The 25,448-nt window shown below is 39.2% G+C and overlaps 1 protein-coding gene across 1 annotated transcript in view; it reads left to right on the top strand.

Annotated features, from left to right (window-relative positions):
• Nucleotides 1-538: 538 nt before the first annotated feature.
• Nucleotides 539-25,448, top strand: part of NIPAL4 (NIPA like domain containing 4) — a 250,649-nt gene continuing 225,739 nt past the window's right edge. The window contains exon 1 of the mRNA XM_044069333.1: nt 539-884. Within this exon, the coding sequence (XP_043925268.1) occupies nt 842-884 (43 nt within the window). The 5' untranslated portion in view covers nt 539-841. The remainder of the gene's footprint in view (nt 885-25,448) is intronic.

Genomic DNA, 25,448 nt, shown 5'->3' with positions numbered 1-25,448 from the left:
AAAGCATGCCGTTGTTATTCAAAGTATTCCGTGATAATCTCAGGTCGCCATATATAGCAGAAATCACATAATTATGCTTTCTGGTCCATCATCAGTACATTTTTATTAATGCGAAATACGTTACAGAACACACTTTTTCTTAAGGGCTGCAATTCACCCTCACTCACTAATCCTAACACCCAGTCAACAAACTTGTTTCTTTCTGTGTTACGGGGGAGGGTAAAACAACACAATTTCCTCGGGAGGGTTAAGGGTAAGAGAGATAAAAATCAGTATTCCGCATTCTTTTATTGTACGATGCCCCCATCCCAAATTAATCACACCATGACGTGCTTTATGATGCTGATAAACTAAATCGGCGCGTAACGAAAAGGTGAAAAAGAAGAGTTTGTACTGTTTTTGAATACGAAGTGCTAAACTGGTACTCCCCCATCACCTTTTGTTAAGCTATACATAGAGCAGTGGGCGTGCCGTTCATTTTCAGCCCAAGCCTAGGCGGCTGATGTTTGTAATCGTGCTTCTAGGTGCGCGCACTGGTTCACTGGGCGTGCCAAGCGATTTTATCCCCCGCCTAGTCAGGTCAGGTGTGTGAACGTGTTTGTAGGTGTGCGCGCGCCTCAACAGGTGCTATAGGGTTAGTTACGAAGATTTAGTATTTGGGCGAGGCTGGATGAGGCATCAATAACATCAGCGTTTGAGATGTGGGAGACTTGATTTTGTTACGGAGCTAATAGTGTATGTTATGAAGGTGTAGACTGTGTTGGTGAAATTGTTTACGAGAAGTACTGGTTTATATTCTAAGTCTTTGCAAGTATCCTTAATTTAAATTGGATATTTGATTATGGATCAAACATCTCTTTGGACAAATGTCACCTGTGCTAATGGTAAGTTGCTGTAAACATGAAACCTGAGTTACCAGTTTGGCGTTTTTTTTCTCGTTGGCATTGATATTTGAGTATTGTACAGTAATTTATTTTAACGCCTGTTATTTTAAAGGGAATATGTACTTCCCACTTGCACCACGGTTTGTGGATTTTTTGCTCTTGAACGTAAGTCTTTCACTATGCCCTGGTCCTCACTTCTGTTAATATGTTTGCATTATTTTCTAAACGTTACTGCCCGCATGTCCTATTTACGGCGTGGGTTACGGTAAACAAGTTTTTAGTGTTTTTCTGATCAGCAATTCTGACTGTATGCAGGGTGTGTAACCTCCCCCGAGTTGCAGATTTTCTTTTGAGCTGCTTTGCATTAGTAAACTAAAATAAATGCTTAGGATTTGTTTTCCTTCCTTGACATCAAAACCAAATTGCAGTCCTGCCTGTACTACTCCATGATGCACAAGTGCTGTTGGCTTTGAATTGTATTGACCCACCGCCCTTTTCGCGCAGGAATGGTGCTATTTATTCTTGGGTTTATATCTTAAGTCGATTAACGTTTAAAACGGGGTATAACAAGATAAGATATTAACTATTTACACAAGGCTATAAAATATTTATATTTTTTTAGCCGTTAGTACTTCTCCAGTAAATCACTGAAGTTCTCATTCTTATAGTCGACGACTCCTTTTTAAGAGTCTCAGCTAGGCAAATCCATTCAACAAATGCAGATTCAGTTTTGCAATTCTATTTTTTGTTATAACTTTTCTTGCAACGGCAATTATTGTCCAAAGAGGAGAGATTTTTGAAACGTTGCTGGTGTTGGGGCATTATATAGTATCAAGGAGCCAGTAATAATACGATTGTCTGATCACAAAGCTGAGTGGCTAAAATCACTCCAAAAGGATGTCACCAACTTACGTCTATTCTAATGTGCAACCTATCGGCATTAGAAACATCATTACACCTCCAGCATTTAATTTTTCTGTTTTATTTATTTAACATTTATTGTTTACTGGGGAGGACTGATGAGGCAAAGCCCAATTTCAGAGGAGGCCTGGGAGGAAATGCTTCAGATGAGGGTGTAATTTTTTGAGTTGTAAGAAAGGACACTATGCAGAAATTTCTACATATAGATTTTCCAGTAAAGTGAGGACGTTGACTTTTGTGCAGATTAAGAATATTTTTTTTTTATTTAGGCATAAAAATGGTTCATTATTAATTTTTGTTGAGAATATCCAGATTGTCATATCTGGGGTAACCAATTCCATTCCAATAATCTTGTGTATATAATTGGTAGATTTGACTTTCTCCGTGGTTGGTCCACTGTTAACAGTGGAGAGTAAATCCAAGATTTTTGGAACAGGTTTATTATGAGTATAGGTTCATAGGTTGGTACTAGACCTAATGATATTCAGGATTTTATCCTGAATATATTCTTTACATCTATGTATATCTAGCCATCCACCTGTCCTCAACCCACTTTCTCCATTTTGTACATGGGGTTGGGATGTGTCACAGTGACCATCTCGAGCCAAGGTTTACACCACTGGGTGGCTACCCCTGCAGGTGGTAGTTCATTCATACTGCACTTACTCGTTCTCACCTATAGTCAGTTTAGAGTATGCAGTCCACCTACTGCATGTCTTTGGAATCGGAGAGGAAACGGGAGAACTGTTGCCAGCTGTTATTGTGTTTAGTAATTCCTCAAAGTTGGGTGCTGTTATTGACTCCAAGTGATGTTAGCATACTACAAGAGGGTCTCATAGCAACAAATGACTGGTGCCAAAGGCATGGCCTTGAGTTAATTGCAAAATGTCAACATGGCCCCTACTGATTACTACATCAATGGCAACCCTCTGAGCACACAATGTGTGGTGAGGTACCTGGGTACACAGGTTGACAACAATCTCACATTCGACCATGATGTATCAGGAGTGGTCAGAAAAGCCTTTTACGTGGTTCATCTTTTAAGTAAAGGGATTGCATCAAGGGAGGTTATTACCTCTCTGTGCTCCTTCTACCCGTTTGGTATATACCTCTCCAAACAGCTGCACCAACTGGAAAGACCACAGAAATACCTCACAAAGAGAATCCATGGCCTCCAACACCTGTCCTGAGGACAGGCTCAAATTGCTATCACTCTACTCTGTTGTAAAGATTGCTCAGAGGTGATTTGTCTCGCCTACAAGGCAATCTTGGACCCTGCCCTACTAGAGATGCTTCATATCAGTAAGTCCAACTTCTTGCGCATTACCAGCTTGAAAGGCCCAAGTCTAATATGTGGTGACAGCAAAACCGGCTGGAGAGATGTTTGTCTTCCAGAGGCTGCCCCGTCTCTGGAATAGACTTTTCATACATGTCAGAGTACCTCGCTGATCCTCTCAAGCTGTAGTTCTGCACAAGTATGTAACGTGTCTTAGCTTGTATCCCTATAAAGGATGCTTCCAAATTGATGTCCTCAGAATGGTGCATTAAAAAAAATTGCTTGATAATTATTCCTGAGCGTTATTTGCAGATAATTATTCCTGAGCAAACAGATGTTGCTTGGATGTCTACAGCTTGCATATTTGGAGGAAATTCTTGTTGGGGGGTGTTTTCAACTTGGGTACTTGAAGAGTCGTGTTGTTGGATGACCACAGACAGGATATTTATCATTAAAAGTATGTCAATTTTGTCCTTCATTTGCATCTAAATGTATTCCTAGTAATCGTGTATTTTTATTTATTGACATGATTATTGGTCCGACTGTATTCCTAGTAATCGTGTATTTTTATTTATTGACATGATTATTGGTCCGACTGGGCAGAAGCCAATTTTCAGTGGATGTCTGGGCAGAAGAACTCCAAAGTATTGGAAAACATTTTAGAAACAATTTTCCACTCTTCAAAAAAATAAAACAAAAACATCTGCGGTTTTAATTTATAACAAATTAGACATTTACAATAATTTAATATTTAGAGAAATTTTAGACAGACTAACCTTTAATTCCTTTAATTTCTCTCTAAACTCACTTCATATTGAAATTCCTATTTATGTTAGGGAAAAACAGGCTTATGATATATTTGGAGAGAGAATCAGGGAAGTAAATTGGATAGCGGTAAGGAGATGTAAGGAATGAAAAGGTATTCACATTTATGGATATAGTTTATCCTGGCTTTGAGCGAGAACGCAGCCAGATTTTAGCTATAACTTTCAGAGTTGTTTTCGAAGATGGGAGGGTATAGACCTGATGGATACAGGTAAGGAGTTCCAGGCCTTGACAATCTTGTATGAATACAGACAGCCCAGAAGACTTGCTAGGTTTGTAGGTAGACAGGAGTTTTTTGGTCACAATCTCAATGACGGACTGGGATCATAGCTGTGTAGAATTTTAGTGCTGGCCAGGTGGATGGATGTTGGATAATTTTATAGGTGGTAAGTTGTGAATGTTAGTTGATGTAACTTTTCAGTGCTATACAATGGTGGGTACTGAAAGGGGTGTATGCTACAAATTTAGTAAGTTTGTTTATAGCATTGTTCAAGTTTTAATGTTTGTGAAACCTGCAGGTTGGTAAGGATGGGAGTGCCTTAGGGGTGGGAAGTTGGCATAATGGTTAAGGTGTTTATCTTACAAACACAAGTTGCAGGGTTTGATTCTCACATGGGGTAATTGCCCACAAGGGCACTTAGCCTAGTACTAACCTAGGAACCTAAATAAAAGTGGGGATAAGGTTAAGTAGTGGCAAGTAATGATTTTAGTTGTGTTTGTGAGTTTTTAGCTCTGTAAGGCATCCCTTTTTGATTTTCTTGTACAATTTTGCTCTGCTGGTGTTCACAATATATTTCAATCAGTTGAAGTACTGGGTTGTAAGTCAGTTGAGTTCTGAAGGTTGCGCCCAAAAATATATATTTTTTGATGTCTAAAATTAGTATTTGGAAATTTAGACTGCGTGAACATAATTGCTGAAGTATTAGTGAAGTTGGAAAAAAATTGTAAAAACTGTTCTCAGAATGAAAACCACAAATTCTGGGTTGATTTCTGTGTAATAATTATATATTTGCAAAAGGGCACCCTCCATAGTATCGCATAGAAGTTTCCCTCTCCCTGTGCAGTATCTGTGAGGGTGTGTTATGAAGTAAATATAAGTAGTCATTTTGGGTTTCTTATGTATTACAAAAATTGTTCTAGATGTTAGTAAAAATCCCTCTAGTGAGGAGGTAAGCCGTTGAGTAAGTTTATGGGGCAGGGTCGGCAGGGTCATAAGGTTTATTATAATGGACATGCCTTGTTTTTGTCTTGTAACTGATGTCATTGTAGCACTTTGGCAATTGTGTAGTGGCTGGATATGTAATGTGCATGAGTGCATCATTGGTTATAGCCCAACCACTTGATGGATAGCACTGTATTCACTAATTTTGTTACTTTGGCTCATGAGCAGTGTTGAGCTGAAACATAGTTTGGAAAGTACGTAGGGAGAAATGCTTAGTACACTAAACATGGTAGATTTAGTTAAATGTTGTTGAATGCAGTTGCAGTCAAGTTGCTACAAAGACCCTCTCATAAGCCACACAAGTTTCTGTGTATCTTAAGAAAACCTGCGCATTTTACAATGGCATTTCCAGGCATTATTTGCTGAGCCTTAATTTTTGTGCAATAGTTAGCAAGGCAGGGTATGTATCTTTTGGTATATTTTGTGTGTGACTGTGACATTTCTGACTACCTCTCTGTACACGGAGCATCACTGTTCTGTGTTTGCATATACTATATTTGTTTCCCATGCAGCATGATTTAGGAAAGCCTTAGGAAAAAAATAATGCTTTCCCAAAAGAAAGTAAATTGCTTTAGGGAAACTATAGGTCATGATCGTTAAGGTACTGGGCAACCCTTTTATCTTGGTCTCATGCTATGTTCATTATCTGTGATCTTCTCCAGTTCATATTAAGTACTAGGCTAGCTTCCCTTGTGGGCCATTTTAAGCTTTCTCAATTTCCTCAAAGGTGAGCGTGGAACCCTATACCTTGTGTCTTTTTTGAGGTGAACACCTGAACTTTTAAGCATCATCAGCCTTTGGAGACTGTTTAGTGGATTCCACAGACTAAACCTGTTGGCCTAATAAGGACTATACTGTGATCAGAGATGAGCATGTTTCAATTTGGTATCAAAATTGCTGTTTCTTTATGAATTTGTTTTCCAAAAGGCATTACTTTAAAATAGATAGTTATACTGACTCTCTCTAGTTTTGTGTGCATTTTTATTTTATTATACTTCACTCACCCCCCCCCCACCTAAATCACACTTCACAACCCTCTCCACCCTCCTCCGCTCCACTGCCTTACCTTATCCTCTTATCCCTGTAGACCTTTCCTTTACTGCTTTCTCTTTCCTCCCTACTCCCCTAAGCTACCTGAAGACACCTTTGTAATCTCCTTCCTTCTATAACTGTAATTTGAACACTATCTCTCATCCTAAGAGACAACTGAACTGTCTCTAATCGTGTAGTCTTATTATAACTGTTTCAGGTCTCATCAGATACTAAGCTATATAATAAGTATGGCTATTGAGTTTTTCTTCACATATTTTCTTTAACTCCCATTGTTTTTCATTGTAGTCTACTATGAAGCATGTGTTCTATGTTTTTCTCATTACAACATTTTCACTGCTGTTTTGTAGTGTGACACATTTTGTGGTTTGTACTTTAATGTTTTATAATGAAATGTAGTTTAACTCGCAAAGTGCCATGTATACCTGATTTGTGAGATTTTATTTACTCTGCCTAAAAGAGTTTAGAATATGCCCTGGAACTCCTCCATGTTAATAACCCCCCCCTCCTTGTTATAGGACCCCTTCTGCCCCCCTTCTGCCCATCTCCCCTACCTGCGAGATGTATACATATGTACCCAGGGAGTTTTGGACTTCATTGTTATACATTCCCTGGAGCAGTTGGTCTGCACCCCAAACATGAGAAATGAAGTCATGAATTTGGTCATTACCAGCTTTGATTTGTCACCAATAGTTACTCTCTCACTGGTAAATTCTGGCCACAAATTAGTCACATTTTTCATACTGATGCCTGGCACACATTCCAATCCCTCAGTGTTCAAGGATTATGCAAAAGCTAGTTTAGTAACGCTGAGTGGTGACCACGTTAAATTCAAAATCCCCTTCCATCTTGAGCCCACTGCTTGTACAAAGTCTTTCACTGACAAATTCTATGCACATGTAAGTAGCTGCATTTACACACTTCTGTTCCCCTCAAACATGATGTCAAATTAAAGAATGCCAAAATATTTTCTTGCAAATCCACACTTGCACCTCTCCTCAAGAACAAATTCTCAGTGTTATCTAAGGCCAGGAATACCATCTATGCAGCTAAATATCATACAAGACTGTGAACTAGTCAGCTTGAAACGTGACTTGACTTGCCTCATTGCATACAGAAGCTATTCAGTATCCTCCTCAAAACTGACTTCATGGGTTCATGAAGCCACTAGGTACAACCCAAATGTGAGCCATAAATTTGATATATGGGGTGGTGGTCTGGTTGCCTCTGTCCATCAGAGACATGGGTGATAGCCCAGGGGTGAATTTCTGATTACCCATCTGTTGGTCCAGGTTGCACTTAAATGGGGATAGGTCGAAACCTATTTCATATGGATGGGGAGCCTGTGCCAGAGAATGGGAATTCTGAAAAACATATCTGTCTCCATGTCCTGTTTATGTCGCAAGCAAAGTTGAGATTTTTTAATCTAGTTTAATTTGTGCAATCCAGGCATGCCTTGTACACCAGGCAAAGATCACTTGAGGTGGTCAATTCCCCAAAAGGTGCAATAATGCATTTCTTGGTATTCAGTTTTAAGCCATGGCTTTGGCACCAAGCATTTGTCCATGTTAGACCTTCCTGTAGGGTGGTCTTGTCTTGTGTGTGTGTGTGTGTGTGTGTGTGTGTGTGTGGGGGTCAGCGACTGGGGGCTTGGTGACTGGTCCCACTTTGCAATCAGATGTGAACTTGGTTAGCCAGAGGCCTATGACATTGGCTTTGACATCCAAGATGTGAATGCTAAAGAGGGGTGGGCCTAGCACAGAACCCTGGGGAACTCCACTCTTGACCGGCCTCTCTGTAGGTGACCTCACTGATTCTAACCTCCTGGGTCCTATCACTGAGCTAGCTAACATTTTATGATGGGCAGGAGGAGTACAGGAATAGTTTGTACAACAGTCAGTAGCAATGACATTGGGGGTTATCATAAGGGGTGGAGGCCGGAGAGACTTTTAAAACGACAGCAGCAAGAGGGTTGGATGTTTTGGGAAAATTTTGGGAACAAACAGGGTAGCTAAAGAGGTATTCGGGCAAGCAAAGGCAATATTGGAGCTCTTTCAGAAACTAGATAAATGTGTTTAGTGGAGGATTGAGGAGACTCAGAATGCAGCTTTAAGCAGGTGACCTGAAGAGCAGAATATAAAAGCACTGGAGCAAAGACCATTCTCTCACAATTACAGTGTAAAGCACTAGACTATGCAGAAATTTACCAGTAATGCTCTTGGGTTCATAGGTAGGTACAAGGCTATTGGCCCTGGGGGCTTATATCAGCCTAGTCAAAAGTTTCCTGGCTTTTGCCACCCAAGAAAATTATTTTCCTGTGCCCCTGTCAAGCAGTGCTGCAGAAGTGAAAAATATTTTCCCGTGCCCCTGTCAAGCAGTGCTGCAGAAGTTAAAAATATTTTCCTGTGTTCCTGTCGAGCAGTGCTGCAGAAGTGATCCGCGGGGTGAATTTTCTATTTAGTCGTCAAGATTTTTCTTACAAGGCCAATGAGGAGCTTTGCTTGATATGAATGGGTAGTTTGTTTATAGTATGGGAAGTCTTTGGGACAGGAATCTAGCTGTCCAGCATGTTTTGTTTATTGTGGTGACAAGGTTTATGTCTCTGGAGTGTGGTTTGGAGAGACTGGGAGTTCTTAAGTGTAGCATGTCCAACAGCTCTGGGTTTGACGTAGCTTTGTATGTTGGGCAGAGATCACCTCCGAGTAGGCGATATGCGATGGAGTAGAGCTGGCGTTTTTTGAGATGGTCTGCGTAGGGCATCTGTTTGAGGCCAGTAATCCTCTTAGTGAAGTATTTCTCTGGCCTTTCCAATTGTTGTAGGTGTCTTGAGATGCATGCCAAACAGGGTGTTGTACTCTTTAATGGGTCAGATGAGGGATGAGTAGAGGGGAACCATGACCTCCCTTTTTCTAGAGGAGAACCCTTTTGTGATGTGTGCTACGTAGAAGGATTTTTGTCTACTGTGGCAATGTGGTTATCAAAGGAGAGACTACTGTTCACCTGTGTCTCTCTCTTATCGCACTTCTTAGCATTGAGCTTGAGGCCATGACTTTGAAGCATCTGTCTCTGTGAGGCCCTTTTGTAGAAGGTCTACATCATTAGGTGATTCTATTATGGCTCCCAGTTTGCAGTCATCTGCTAACTTTGTCAGCCAAAGACTTCGTGTTGGCCTGCACATCAGAGAAGTAGATGCCGAACAGGAGAGGACCCAGGACAGAACCCTGTGGTACTCCACTCCTCACTGGTCTGAACTCAGACTTTGAGTCCACTACTTTTACTGTGTTGTTTCTGTCAGTGAGCCAGTTGGCCACCCATCTTGTGACATAGGGATTTTTGCCCAGTTTAGTGAGTTTATCTATAATTCCAGATTGGGGGGGGGGGTGGTATCGAAAGCCATGGCAGGCTTAAGGCACAAATGTACGGCATCGGATATTGCCTCATCCATACAAGCTGGGGGGGTGAACAAGTCATGGTCATCATCATGCGCCCATGTCTAGTGGGGCACAGTGATGGCTGACAGCATTGCTGTCTTGGGTGTAAAGGGGACCAGGGAGTCTCATCTAGTGCCATGATGAACTTCACTGTTGGGAACATTGGTCAGATGTACCATCTGGCACAGCTGTGTTAAATTCAGGATAGGTCCTGCATGAGGATTTTGGGAGCCTGTATTTGTCACCTTGATGTGACAGCCCTTTTGTGTAGGTAATAGATGGCCAACATTCACAACTGTGAGCTGGATGTGGCAGAATTAAAGATGTAAAGATTTGCACTGGGTGTGATGAGGCTGGACAGGATTAGGAATAAGTATATTAGAGGGTCAGCCCAGGTTGGAAGGTTTGGAGACAAAGCCAGAGAGGCATGATTACGTTGGTTTGGACATGTGCTGAGGAGGGATGCTGAGTATATTGGGGGAAAGATGCTAATGATGAAGCTACCAGGTAACGGGAAAAGAGGAAGGCCTAAGATCAGGTTTATGGATGTGGTGAGAGAGGACATACAGGTGGTTGGTGTGACAGAGCAAGATGCAGAGGACAGGAAGAAATGGAAACGGGTGATCTGCTGTGGCGACCCCTAATGGGGAACAGCCGAAAGAAGATGATGACTTGGACTCTGCTGTTAACTATATTAAAGCAAGTAAAATAATTGACAAAATGGAAGGTATGGAATGGACAAATCCTACATTTAAAAAAAAAATGCGGAGAATAGCTCCTGGAAACCCTATTGGGGAAAAAAGAAGCTGAAAGACCAATAACTGTTCTATACTACGTTTTCTTTATTTTTTTTCACTCTTAATAACTTAATCTACCATATATTTACTGTGGTCCCTGAAATTTACAGGTTTGTAACATCACATTTTTATAACGTGTTCAGTTGAAAAAATCACATTTTTATAACTTGTTCAGTTGAAAAAAGTGTGTGTGTGTGTGTGTGTGTGTGTGTGTGTATATATGTATATATGTGTGTGTGTGTGTGTATATATATATATATATATATATATATATATATATATATATATATATATATATGTGTTTTATTTATATATATATATATATATATATATATATATATATATATATATATATATATATATATATATATGTGTGTGTGTGTTTTATTTATATATATATATATATATATATATATATATATATATATATATTATATATATAATGTGTGTATATATATGTGTGTAACTTTACATATTTACCATTACCACTCCCACTTCCCCTCTTCCTGCTACATCCCTCCGCTTTCATTACCTTCTTGAACGCCCTCACCCTACAACTCCCATCTCCTCACAACTTTCACAACTACCAACACAGAATCTATTACTAAACCTTCTATACACTATAAACTCTACTTTATCAAAGCCTCAACATGCATACAAAGCTTATATCGTACTCAATCCAACTACTATTACTTCTAAACCTTACTTATATCCACTACCTTACCCAGCCCTACTATTCACATAACTCCCCATTACTCCACACAACCAGCACACTCACTTTCACTCATTTCCCTCAATCTCCCCTGGACTATATCCCATTTACACCCATCTATTTTTTCACTACAAAATAACCTCTACTAATAAACCATTTACCCCATCTCTAACCCACAAACTCCTCTCAAACTTTACAATGTACAACATTCAAAGCAGCCAGTCCAAACGTCTAATCACCATAATCCAACACCTAGCAACCATACTTCTATCAGGAGATATACACCCTAACCCAGGCCCAAACACCAACTCCCATACAACAAAATCCATCCTTTTAACGTCTTTAAATGCCCAAAGCATAGCAAACAAAATCCCCAATCTCCATGCCTGGCTTCTCCACAACAAACCTGACATCTTAGCTATTTCAGAAACCTGGTTAAAACCTCACATAAAGAAATAGTCCCACCAAACTACTCTATCATCAGAAAAGATAGAGCCCAAAAAAAGGGTGGTGGAGTAGCTCTTATCTACTCGTCCATCACTCTCTATAACAAACCCATCCCTCACTTTTCCAACACAAAATTACTAATAACTTTACTTAAATTAAATAAGCACAAACACATCTGCATAGCCTCAAGTTACATCCCCCCATGGAAACAACATCTCAGTACTAGAGTATGTCCTATCCTGACTTTCTACCAGTGTAAGTAATGAAACTATTATCATGGGAGACACAAATATTGACTGACCTTCCATTCATTCCCCAGCTCACCCCTAAACATCAACCTATATAAGTACTCCTAGCTAATCAACCTCTCCACCAGGCCCTCTAAAGACTTCTCCAGTGGCAGTATTATAGACTGGATCTTAGTCTCTCATCCCCACTACTACACTGATAGTGGAACTCTTCCTGATTCTCTCAGTGACCACCTTCCCATTTTCACCAAACGTCTTCCATCCCCATTGCAAGTAACTCACAACTATGTTAGCACTCGCTACCTAAAAAACTTCAACCCTATAGCCTTCTCAGACACCCTAAAATCAATAAATTGGAACCTCCTAAAAACTCTACCTCTAGGCAATGCTGTAGCACACTTTAATGCAATCTTCCTAAAACTACTAGATACTTTTGCCCCCTTTAAAAACTAAAAGAATAAGACACAACACTGCCCCCTGGCTAACAAAAAACACAATAACTGCCATGCGACTTGGAGACAAAACCTGGGCACATTACCAAAGAAACAAAACTCTCGCCACCTTAAATGAATTCAAAACACTTCGCAATACTGTTAAAGAACTTATCACAGTAGATCGACAAAATTATTTCTCCTCTCTCCAAAACAACCATAAAACTAACCCTCAATTATTTCTCCTCTCTCCAAAACAACCATAAAACTAACCCTCAATTATTTCTCCTCTCTCCAAAACAACCATAAAACTAACCCTCAAAAATTCTGGAAAATTCAACTCTTTTTTTTCATCTCCAAACTGACATCGTCCTTCTCGAACAACTCACCTCCCATATCTGGATCCCCCCTCTTGACACCAGCTTCATCTCCAGTCTCTCAAATCCCATCATTCTCCATAAAACCCATCCCCACTTCTACCATAAGAAAACTCCTGCAAAAGCTAAAACCATACACCAATGCCCCCGATAACATTCCCTCATCCTTCCTCAGCATAGCTGCAGAAGCCATTGCCTCCCCCATCAGCATCCTAATAAATCGCTCCATCCAAGAAGGTGTCGTACCCAAACTCTGGAAAAGGGCTTTCATCACTCCCCTGCACAAAGGTGGCAATAATAACAATATTACTAACTTTCGACCCATCGCCATCCTCTCAAAACTCCTAGAGAAATGTTAACTCCTTCCCTATCTGTTAGACAATAATTTACTAACTTCCACACAACACTGTTTCAGACCCAATCACAGCACCATGACTACCCTCCTTTCCTTCCTGGAAACTGTAACTAAAGCCAGAGATTCAGGCTGTATTGTATCTACCCTCTTTCTTGACCTCTCTAAAGCCTTTGATACTATCTCTCACAAACTACTATCTCTCACAAACCTCTAACTAAACTATCTAACCTTAACCTATCCACCCCTTCTCTCACCTAGTTCACCAGCTATCTCTCCAGCGGGCAACAAGCTGTCAAGTGGAAAAAATCCACTTTCCTTAACACACCCACTGGTGTGTCCCAAGGTTCCATTTTGGGTCCTCTCCTTTTCAACATATTCATAAATACTTCCACTCAATTCCATATGCTAAACTTATTCAGTATGCAGATGATTCTACAATTATCTGTGCAGCCACTTCCATCCCTACTCTCTTAAAACGAACTCAAGATGCCTTCACTAACAAAACAGTGGATGAAGGACAATCCTCTTGCACTCAATGCATCAAAAACCAAACTCATGGTATTTACCGCCTCAAACAGAAACATTGATAAAAAGCTATTCTCCATAAATAGTCAAAATAACACACCCCTTGAATTGGTATCTGAAACCAAACTACTTGGAGTCAAGATTGATGAGCAACTGAAATTCAACAGCCACCTACAACTATAAAACCCACGAAAAACTAGGTATGCTCTAATGACGCTATGCTCTAATGACGCAATCGATTCCTCACCCCATCTACTAAACTCACCCTCGCTACTGCATTTCTCATCCCTTCCCTTCTTTATGGAGCACCTCTCCTTACAAACCTGCAATAGTCTCTCAAAACAAACTGTCCTCCTGTTATAATAAAATTGCAAAATTTGCCACAAGCCACAAATCTACCTACCACTGCACATCTCTTCACAAACTTAACTGGCTAGAACTCCTCAACTATCTCACCTATAATCGGCTAACTTTCTCTCTCAAACTAATTTTTCATCCCTCCCTCTGTCCTTCTCTTAGCCCTACCTTTAAAATGAACTTACCTCAAAGACTCCTACGCTCTAGCAACCAAAACCTAATTGAGCTATACAAACCCCTTCATACTCCAGGACAAAACCTCCTATCCTTCGCTTTAGCACGCCTATGGAACTCCCTCCCTCCATCCGTACCACCACCAACCTCCCTGGCTTTAAAAAGTCACTGCACTCGCACCTAGCATCCTCATGGGAATGCTCCTGCTCCCATCCCTCATAGTCTGTTCTCCACTTCTTATAGGCTTCTATATCCTACATCAACAGTTACCAAATAATAAGCCAACTGCAACAACATCTTATAATTCTCTAATCCTAAGATTCCTCTCTAGAAACTATATATTTACCATAGCTATGCTCTGATATTTCTACAAAATTCAACCTAAAAAATGTTTTACTGCACCTGCTTAAACCTTTGTTTTCAACAAAATGAAATCTAAACACTAAATTATAAATGCTTAATCTCTGCCTTGTCTTGAGTCCACAATTGTTTGAATTTTAACTTCTGAAATCTTTTGTTACCACCGTTTTAAAGCATTGTCTTTAACCTACTAATGTTTGTAATTACAAAAACAATGTTATAGTAGTTTACAATCAAAAAATGCTATAATGCTCTTTGTAACCTTTGTTATGGAGCTTTTCTCCCCCGGACTCCATTGAAAACAGGTTCTCTTGGCCCAATGGGCTATCCTGGTAAACCAACTGCAAATAAATAAATAAAATTAATAAATATGTGTGTGTAACTTTACATGTATATATGTGTGTGTAACTTTACATGTATATATGTGTGTGTGTAACTTTACATGTATATATGTGTGTGTGTAACTTTACATGTATATATGTGTGTGTGTAACTTTACATGCATACTTTGTTTTGGAGCTTTTCTCCCCAGGACTCCATTGAAAACGGGTTCTCTTGGCCCAATGGACTATCCTGGTAAACCAACTGCAAATAAATAAATGTGTGTGTGTGTAACTTTGCGTGTGTGTAACTTTGCGTGTGTGTGTGTGTAACTTGGCCCAATGGACTATCCTGGTAAACCAACTGCAAATAAATAAATGTGCGTGTGTGTGTAACTGTGCGTGTGTGTGTAACTGTGCGTGTGTGTGTAACTGTGCGTGTGTGTGTAACTGTGCGTGTGTGTGTAACTGTGCGTGTGTAACTGTGCGTGTGTAACTGTGCGTGTGTAACTGTGTGTGTGTAACTGTGTGTGTGTAACTGTGTGTGTGTGTGTGTGTAACTGTGCGTGTGTGTTATATATAGATATTCTTGATTAAAAGTCTGAGGCTATTAACAAATCTACTTGTGGGTGGTGCAATCTTGGCAGTATAAACTTATTGGAAAGTCATGGTATAGCAGAGATACGATTTCTATATAGTGATGCAGTCACTGCCTTCCTGGCATTAGTGTGTTTTAGATTGCAGATGATAAGATTCTTATGCAGCAAGTGGCTTTTGTTCTGCTGCATACAATGTGATGGAAAACTGATTTTAATGTATAAAGAAGCAATTCACAATTCAAAGCTTCAGTTGATTGTCAGAACCCTCTTAAGCAGATGGTCTTCGTTAAATCAGTTGTTTGCAAAGCTGTGGATCCGAAATGAGAGATTAACTTTGAAATCTTTGAACAGGAAGTGGGTGGAATGTTAGAACAATAAATATAGCACCAGATTAAACTATGAATCTTCAAAATTAAGAGAGAAGGAAAAGACAACTATATTCATTTAGTTATCTAACTGTAGTATGAAATAACTATTTCTGACAATGCAGTTCAGGAATACTGTCTCCATTTAACATGTTTATGAAATAAATGGAATCTTAGTATAGTGAAGAAAGTGTGTACTCAACTGAATTATTTAATTGATGTAATCCAAAAATTAAATGTTTTATGGTCATTTCTCCTTTCATTAACTAAATTCAATAATATTAGGCATTTATTTAATGTTTCTGTCCCTTTAACAGTAAAAATGTTGCTCTAATGTTCTGATTATATCTATATGCTGAGTTAAGAATATGTAGTATTACAGCATAAGGACTGTTACTTTGAAAATGAAAATAATCATACTGATAAGGTTTATTTCTCATTGCAATATATTACTATGGTACAGACCACTATAATAAAATATCTTATCAGTTTATTGTACACTCAGTGGTTAATTTTAGAATTTGATAATGAAGGGATGTTAGTATATGTTCTAATTACCAAGCTATTCATTTAATATAGAGTGATGTAGGCACTTATTTCTAATTAATGCCAGTATGTTTGTTGATTTAAGTATCTTATGAGATACTGAAATGAGATACTGAAGAGCTCAGTTTGCTATGCTTTTATTACTGCTACACATTATCATTTTCTTTGAATTGACTCATCAGATAGTTGATGCCATTCTAAACTATTGTAAAATTGTATGAATTCAGATGCTCTTAGTTTGATTACGGACCTTAGAATGAATGTTATTCAATGTTTACTTGTGTTCTGATTTACTAAGTATTGAGACTATTTAAACTTGTGCTTCTCACTTTAAGGATGTTGTAAATGATTCTATTAATATACATGAGTCTTATGCCTTAAATAATGACAATAAGCGACAAGTTGTCTGATACAAGTTTAGAACTATTGCTGTGTTTTTATTTATAGGAATATTCTTTTCTTTACTGCATAACAAACATGCTTAATATAGTATACATTTTAATGGTTAAGTGTAAATAACACAGCTTTAATTTTACATCGGACATGTAAAGTATGCATCATAGATAAAAATATCTATTTGGTAATATAGCAGTAAATTCATTAATAATTTGATTCACCTGTACTGTAAATTCTAACAACACTTAATATCAGTATTTTTGAATCTCAAATGTTAATACATCAATTTTAAATTGCATATAAAACATCAGTATTTACAATTTTGTCATAAATCAATGCTGTTAAATCTCAGATTTGGTGGAGGGAAGTTATCTGTTGCTAGTAAAGGGGGTGGCTAATTCAAAATAGTCTTGTTTGTTTGAATCGGGAGTCTTTGAACTCCATGAAGTGGGGAACGGTGTATATAAAACTTTATTTGTATATAATTATCATTTGTTGTTTTACAGTGTCTAAATCAGCTAGAAATTTAATTTACATAACACTTTTTTTCAACTGGATCACAATTTTTACATACAGTAAGAATAAACGCATAAATATTGCTTATTTAGGAATTCTAATTACAACACTTATTACTGTAAATGCCATGTATCTCCCATTTAATGTTAATGGATTAAATAATGGCTGCAAAAGAGGAAAGCTATATAAATGCATAGTCCTTTTACAAGAAACGCATCTATTAAAAGAAGATATAAATCGACTTGATAATAAAAAATATACCGTATTTTCAAGTTCACATCAACAAAAAAGGGAGGTGTTGCTATTCTGTGGAATAATTCACTTCTAGTCTCTAAATACTAAGCACAAAACATACCCTTTATCATTTATAAGTATTATCACACTAGAACTTAATAAATGATATATGTTCATTAATGTATATTGGATATACTGAATAGGTCCACATACAGTTAACTAGATCAAATAATACACTTTTCTAAAGGAAACCTCATACTTGCAGTAGAATTTAATTGTATAATCGAAAACGATTGTACTGCAGTAAGGAAAAGAATGATTACATCATCCGCAAAACGTTTGAGTCCTATGATACGAGAGAGATTAATGGTTTTGCAGAACCTAACTCACTTTTTTATACATATTACTCTCCAAGACATGGAACCTGCTCTAGAATTGACATAATTTATATATCTAATCGATTAATCTAATGGGGGTTAGAGTTCAAATTTGGGCGGCCACGGTTACTGTTGCCGCCTCTCAGCAAGAGGTTCTCCGGTTCAATTCTCGGCTGGCGTGCCTTATGTGCGGAGTCTGCATGTCCTCCCTGTGGTCGCATGGGTTTCCTCCGGGTGCTCTGTTTTCCTCCCACATCCCAAAGACAGACATGCTGTAGGTGGATTGGACACTCTAAATTGGCCCTATGTGTGTGTGCCTTCTGTGGAAGGTTGGGGGCTGGGCTGGTGATCTGCTGTGGCGACCCCTAACTGGGAAAAGCCAAAAGAAGAAGGGTTAGAGTTCAAACATGCCCATTAACTGATCATAATGCAATAATATTTGAGTTGCTTATGCATTCTGATTTACCCTCAAATTAAAGGACCACTACAGGCAAATGATGAAGAAAGCATATATTTTATATCTTGTCATGATTTACTACACCTCCCAAAGCTACTCATTCCTAAATATTTTTTGTTTTTACTCTTGTCTGCCCTCATGGGGCAGACATCGTGATTCCTTTGGAAAGCTAAATCTGTCCCATAATGCACAGACTAGCCCTACCATTTGTTGTCAGACTAGACTTCCATTCACTTAGAATGCAACACCTGAAAAAAACTGCCAAGTTTGAGTTTCTGCAGCTCATGTGTCATTGACTGGTATGCGTGCGCTGAGTTTTACAAATGTTGTTCCTACTGATGTACTACACATTCTCTGAAAGAAACTTGTAAAAGTGTCAACAAATTACTGAGATAAAAAAGACTTTTCACAAGGAGCAGTTTTGCAAGTTTCAGTTCCTGTCCGGGTTACACCTCCCATCTCCTCCTTCAGTGGGCTACAGTCTCACATTTCCAGCTTTACTAGATTCAACTATTTTGTCAGCTTTGCATGACGATAGAGATATAAAAAAAAAAATCACAGCCTGGTGTGCCACTAAATCTGTTCCCTTGTATGTCTCTTCACTTCTTAATAGCATCAGTCCAGAGTTTAGGCCAGTCTATCCATTTTTTTAAATGTGCACAGTAAAATAACTTGTAATGCATTTTGGCTGCTGACATGGTTATCTTTACATAGTTATTCTCTTATAGTATAACCTGAACTTATGGTATTTAATGATGCATTTTACAACAGTTCTGTTTCTTAACAATGACCTCCCAAGTCTGATGTGACCTAGTACTTTTTCTTACTATTGCTTTATCTAGTTTCTTAGTTGTATACCAGTGGCATGTCTCTCATCAACAGACTCCTGGCGAAAAACTTCCAAAGCAGATACTTGTATTGAAAGAGTAGCAGCAGCTGTAGCAGTGATCCCACACTCCAATGCACTCAATCAGTACTGACAAACACAGGGGAATGTATATGCCTGAATCAAGCAGTGATGAAATTGCTAGTGACTTCACTGAGCACAATTAACACTCGCACCACACTTACAAAGGCACACCTCCACCTTCCACAAACACAGCTACCCACACCCACACAACATACCAGTCACAAGGCTTTTTCCACCTCTCTGCAAATCACTGCTGTAATGGCTTTGGCAAACAAATGAAAATGATTGATGGGTGTTGGAACAGTACAGATGTTTTGCAGAAAGTCCAGATTTTTTGTCTTTTTCCTAAAATAGCAAGTTTTCTGTCAAATCACTGGCAAGTCATTTAACACTGAAGTCAGAAAGCTGACGGGCATTTGATTGTCAGACTTCATATCCTTAAAATCCACTCTAAAGCAAAACCTGTTTATCAACTTTCTAAGTTTGTAAGTGCAATATGTATAAATTGTCCCAATTTTTGGGCCTTTGTCCCCTATTATTTATGGCCTTGTCCAGATTTCTTCTATGATGCTGAGAGGTATGTTGCCATACCTTCTTACTGGAGCCGGTCCACTGCACTTGCACAAGTGTCCCCCTCAGCACACACACACACAGTAAATCTTGTTGTCCATGTTATTTATTATTTTCCTTGGTTTTGTTTCTCTTACTTGTAATGTTACTTTTACTCATTTTTTCTCCTGCCTCCAATATCTACCCTAATTATTACTTCTAACAAATACTTTTTCTCACTCTTTCTTCTCTTCCCCTCCTCCTCTTTATCCACTATTTGAACTTTTCTACTCTGACATTTGCTTTGAGTGAATAATGAGCTGTCACACTTATGTCAGCACATTTCAATGCTACACAATATTGTATTTAGTCTAATAATAGGTTCGGAACCATCAGCCCAATGGCCTAAGTAAGCCTAGCCAACAAGGTTCCCTGGTGCTTATGCCACCCAAGAAAGTTATTTTCCTGTGCCACTGTCGAGCAGAGACACAGAAGTGATCCTTGGGGTGTATTTCCTATTTCCCATCCACTCATCAAGATTTTTCTTGGAGTGCTAATGAAGAACTTTGCTTGACATAGATCTGGGACAGGAATCTATCAGTCCAGCATGTCCTGTTTATTGTGGTGACAAGGTTTAGGTCCCTAGAGCGTGTAGCTCAGAGGGATTGGGATTTCTTTAGGTGTAGCATGTCCAACAGCTCTGTGTTTGACGCCGCTTTATATGTTAGGCAGAAATCGCCTCTGAGTAGGCGATATGCTATGGAGTAAAGCTGGAGTTTTTTGAGATGCAGTGTAGGACAGCTTTTTGAGGCCGGTAATCCTCTTTGTGAGGTACTTCTGTGGCCTTTCCAGCTGCTGCAGATGTCTTGTGAGGTACATTCCAAAAGGGGCGTTGTACTCTATAATGGGTCTCAGTGTTTTGTCCTGGATGAGAACCCTTTTGTGATGAGGTGTGCCACGTAGAAGGACTTTCTGACTACTGTGGCAATGTGATTATCAAAGGAGAGACTACTGTCCTCCTGGGTCCCCAGATCTCTTATCACACATTCAGCGTTAAGTAGACTGCTACCTATGTGGTAGTTCATGGGTACAGAGTTTTTACCAAAGGGGATAACAATGCACTTTTTGGCATTGAGCTTGAGGCCATGGCTCTGACACCAGGCATCTGTCTGTGAGGCCCTTCTGTAGGATGCCCACATCATTTGGGGACTCTACTACGGCTCCTAGTTTGCAGTCCTCTGTGAACTTCATTAGCCAGAGGCCTTCTGTGTTAGCATGTACTTCAGAGAAGTAGATGCCAAACAGGAGAGGTCCCAGGACTGAACCCTGTGGTACGCCACTTGTCACTGGTTTGATGTCCGATTTGGAGTCTGCAACTTTTACAGTGTGGGTTCTGTCAGTGAGCCAGTTGCCAACCCATCTTGTGATGTAGGGATTTATACCTAGTTTAGTGAGTTTAGCTATAATTCCAGAATGGGGTATGGTGTCAAAAGCCTTGGCGAGGTCAAGATAGGCTGTGTGAGCCACTTTAGCCTCGTCTATGGCTTTGGTGACCACCTCAAAGAAGTCTATTGGATTCAGGATGCATGATCTGCCTTTCACAAACCCGAACAGGGTGGGGTGCAGAGTTTAAAGGTTACCAATGTCTTTGTTTATGAGTTCCATGGTGATGCGTTCCATGGCCTTCCAGACCAGGCTAATGGGGTGATAGTTCCTGGGATCAGTGGTGGCTCCCCCTTTGTGGAGTGGGATAACTGTTGCTGTGCACCATTCAGTGGGCACAAAGCCTGATGTGAGGCTATGATTGAAGATGGTGCTTAGGTGGAGAGCCAATTTGTTCTGAAGTTTGTGTAAAAGGCAGCTGGGATGTTGTCTAGTCCCATGGATGCTGTTTCTGGCTTCAGGGTGCAGCTTTTACCTGTGTAGTTGTGATTACAGGGACTCTGCATTCTTCCTGTATAGATATGGGCCCTTTAGGGTGCGAGGGTGGTGGTAAAATTAGCACTGAACCTATCTGCCTGGATGTTGGCAATATCAGTTGGTTCTGTAATTTTCACACTGTTGTGCTGCAACTCAGAGCATATCTGGCTGTTGCCATTGAGATTCTTGACATAACTATAGAATGCTTTCTGGTTGTCCTTAGAATCAGTGGTGATTTTATTTTCATAGCTAGCTTTGGAGGCTCTTATAAGGGATCTCGGCTACTTACTGAGGCTGACCAGGTAGCTCCACCACTCATGGGATTTTACTCTCTTGCAACAGTTTTGTCCTTCTGTTGTACAGTTTGTTTATGGCAGGGGGCCACCAGATTGGCTTCCTTTTTTTGGAGGATAGCTTCTTGGTTCTGTTTTGGATAGCATGATCCATGCACTCGGTGCTTATTGAGTGCATTTGTGTAGGATTCAGCAGTCGTAACTGTATTGTCAATCTGCATGGGTGTCACAAAGTTCGCCACTTCTGTCTTAAAAAGCATGAAGTTGGCTTTGGAGAAACTTTTTGAATGTGGTTTCCTTAATGGTGGGTGGGGGTGGGATGTGGATATATAGGGTGATTAGCTTATGGTCGGATCTGACCAACGAGGAGTTGACTTCGGGTGTGGAACACTGGTCACTCATGTTGATAATGACTAGGTCTGCGATATTGCTGCCCTTGGTGGGGGTGTGGATAAGTTGATCCAGGGCACTGGAATTTATGAATTCCAGAATGCATTGAGTGAAGGAGTAGTTTTCTCGGTTAATGGTGGGGTAGTTGAAATTGCGAATTATTAGGGTGTTTGGTTGAACCCTAATATTTTCCAGTATATCAAGAAAAGGAGTGGGAATCCTGGGGCATGATTGGGTATCTGTAGCAAGCTACAATTTGGATTGCAGTTTTGCCCAAAGTTACCTCTGATGCATTATGCTGAGCAACTAGCCTGGAGGTGTGGATATCCTTAATGAATATGGACACGCCTCCGCCTTTGGTGTTCCAGTCCAGGTTATGTGGCCGAAAAGTGTGGTATGAGTCCTAGCCTGGTAGTGCAGGGGTGCTCTTTGGAGCCTTGAACCAGGTCTGTCACTGCACAGATATCTATGTTCTCCATTTTAAGGAGAGCCTTGAGTGAGTACATTTTGAGATTTAGACTTCTAGCATTGAGTAGCATTACCCTCAGTTTTTGCTTGCCTGTTCCTGTTATGGTGGTGAGTTTGTCATTTGAACCTTGTCTAAAAAAGGCCCTATAGGGGTGGCAAGAGCCTTAGCCAGTATCTGAAATCCCATGGGCGACAGGTGCAGGCCATCTCTGGCAAAGCATTGTGGTCTGTCTACCATGTCGTCCCAGGCAGACAGATACTGGATCCCCTAAGAATGACACCAGAAGCTTAGCCAATTGTTGAAGTCTATCATTTTGTCCTTGTACTGCGGTATCATTCTGGGTGATGGAAGAATGCTACTCGGGGCTAGGGTCATACCTCCCTGGGCTACTTGATCGGAGACATCTTCCATGTCTCTTAATGTAGTCCAAGGAGGTGTGTCTCAGGTCATTCACACCAACATGGACAATGACAGAGTCCTATTTGTACTTGTTGTGGAGTGACCTGAGTGCATGGGTTATGTGGCGGATCCTGGTACCCGACAGGCAGCTGACAATAACCCTCTTGTTTAGCCTGGTGAGTGGGACATCAGTTTGCCTGACTATAGTGTCACCTATGGCTAGTGTGTTGGGAATTTCATGATGGCATCAAGGAAACCTTTTCCTTCCTTCCTTTGTTTTTTTCTTAAAGTTTTGGATTTTTCTTGGTATATTGATTGATTTTAATTTCTTAGTATATTTTATTTTTTATTTTCCATTTGTTTACCAGGTAAGTCCGACTGGACACAAGGTGACAGTTTTCAGCGGAGGCTTGGGGAGAAAGCTCCAGATACATAGTAAACAGTTATAAACAATAATAAAAATAAATTATACAGACACAGCTATTTTGTACAAAGAGCATAGAAAATATAAAAGGACTAAAATCCTACAATTGATGCAGCATACAGTGGTTAGAATATTGAGAAGCAGTTAAGATAATATGCAACAAATATACAATTGCTTGAACATAAATTCAAAAAGAAGTTTCCATACTCGGAGGGTCAAACTAGAATTCATAACTATAGTGATATGACTTATGTTGCATTTATCTTGTTTTAATGATGGTATATGTGTATTACTGTACGTGTCGTATGTGCACAAATATTTATTAATCTATGTATTTACAGTATATTGGCAAAGTACTGGGTCACACTAGAGGCTTGGGAGGTCATTGTTCAGAAACTGAGAACTGTTGTAAAGCTTAACCTGAACTTATGGTATTCAGTGCCATGCTATAACAGAATAACTATGTAAAGATAACCATGTCAGCAGCCAGAACACATTATAAACTGAATGTTTTACTGTGCACATTAAGAAATGGATAGATTGGCCCAAACTCTAGACTGATGAGTGTGTGTTTTTTTTTTTTTTTTTTTTTTTTAATTCCTGGGGAAATGCTATTCAGAAGTGGAGAGACATATAAGGGAACAGTTTTAGTGGCACACCAGGCTGTGACTTTTTTTTTTTTTTATGTCTATTGTCATGCAAAGCTGACTGACTAGTTTAATCTACCCAAGCTGGAAATGAGACTGTAGCCCACTGAAGGAGGGGAGATGGGAGGAGTAACTTGGCCAGGAACTGAAACTTGCAAAACTTCTCCTTGTGAAAAGTCTTTTTTATCTCTGTAATTTGACACTTTTTTGCAAGTTTCTTTCAGAGAATGTGTAGGACATCAGTAGGAACAACATTTGCAAAACTCAGCACATACCAGTCAATGACACACGAGCTGCTTACTCAAACTTGGCGTTTTGGTCCATTCTAAGTGAATGGAAGTGTAGTCTGACAGCAAATGGTAGGGCTATTTGTTCTCTCTGTGCATTGAGACAGATTTAGCTTTCCAAAGGAATCACAATGTCTGCCCCCATGAGGCAGACAATAGTAAAAAAGTAAATAAAATTAGGAATGAGTACTTATTTTGCTCCTGGCAGCGTTAGGAGGTGCAGATATCATGGCAAGATAAAATAAATATATGTTTTTCATTGTTTGCCCGTAGTGGTCCTTTAAAAAAAAAATACCAGCATATCTAACCACTTTATCTGACTTTAATGATTTTAACTCTGAAACAAAAAAAAAAAGTTATTGAAATTAACTGTACTGAAAGTACTTTAGTCATTTATATATGGGACGCTTTTAAAAGCTTACCTGTATGGGAGAATGAATAATTGGTATGTTAACAAAAAAAAAAATTCTGGGATTAATCTCTTCAAGAAAAAAAATTGACAAAGCTACATTACAAAACCAAATCTCTAAATTCAATAAGACTGGGGAAATTAATACCTTTTTAAATAATAAATACTTAGAAATCTTAAATCATAAGACTAAGATTAATTTAGAAAAAATTAAGTTCATAAATTTTTCTACCGATCCTAAATCATTTAAATAAACTAGTTATTAAAACTAGTTAAATAAAATGTATCCTATCGGAGGTTTATTCTGAAAAAAAAGATGGTAACAGACTTTGGAAAATATACTAATGGAATTTAAAATTACTTCATTAAGATCAAAATTTAGACATTCTAGATTCAAAAATTAAAATAAGCTCCTTAATTAAGAAATACACTAAAAACTAAATTGCATTAGATAAACCAATTTCATTATCAGAAATTAAAAATCAAATTAAAACAGAATATAGCAATAGGCAATGATGGGATTAAATTATTCTCCAGTGAACCACTTGTA

The sequence above is a fragment of the Protopterus annectens genome, chromosome 4.part0, assembly GCF_019279795.1.
Source record: "Protopterus annectens isolate FY-2018-M chromosome 4.part0, PAN1.0, whole genome shotgun sequence".
Lineage (NCBI taxonomy): Eukaryota > Metazoa > Chordata > Ceratodontiformes > Protopteridae > Protopterus > Protopterus annectens.
This window is presented reverse-complemented; position numbering and strand designations above follow the sequence as displayed.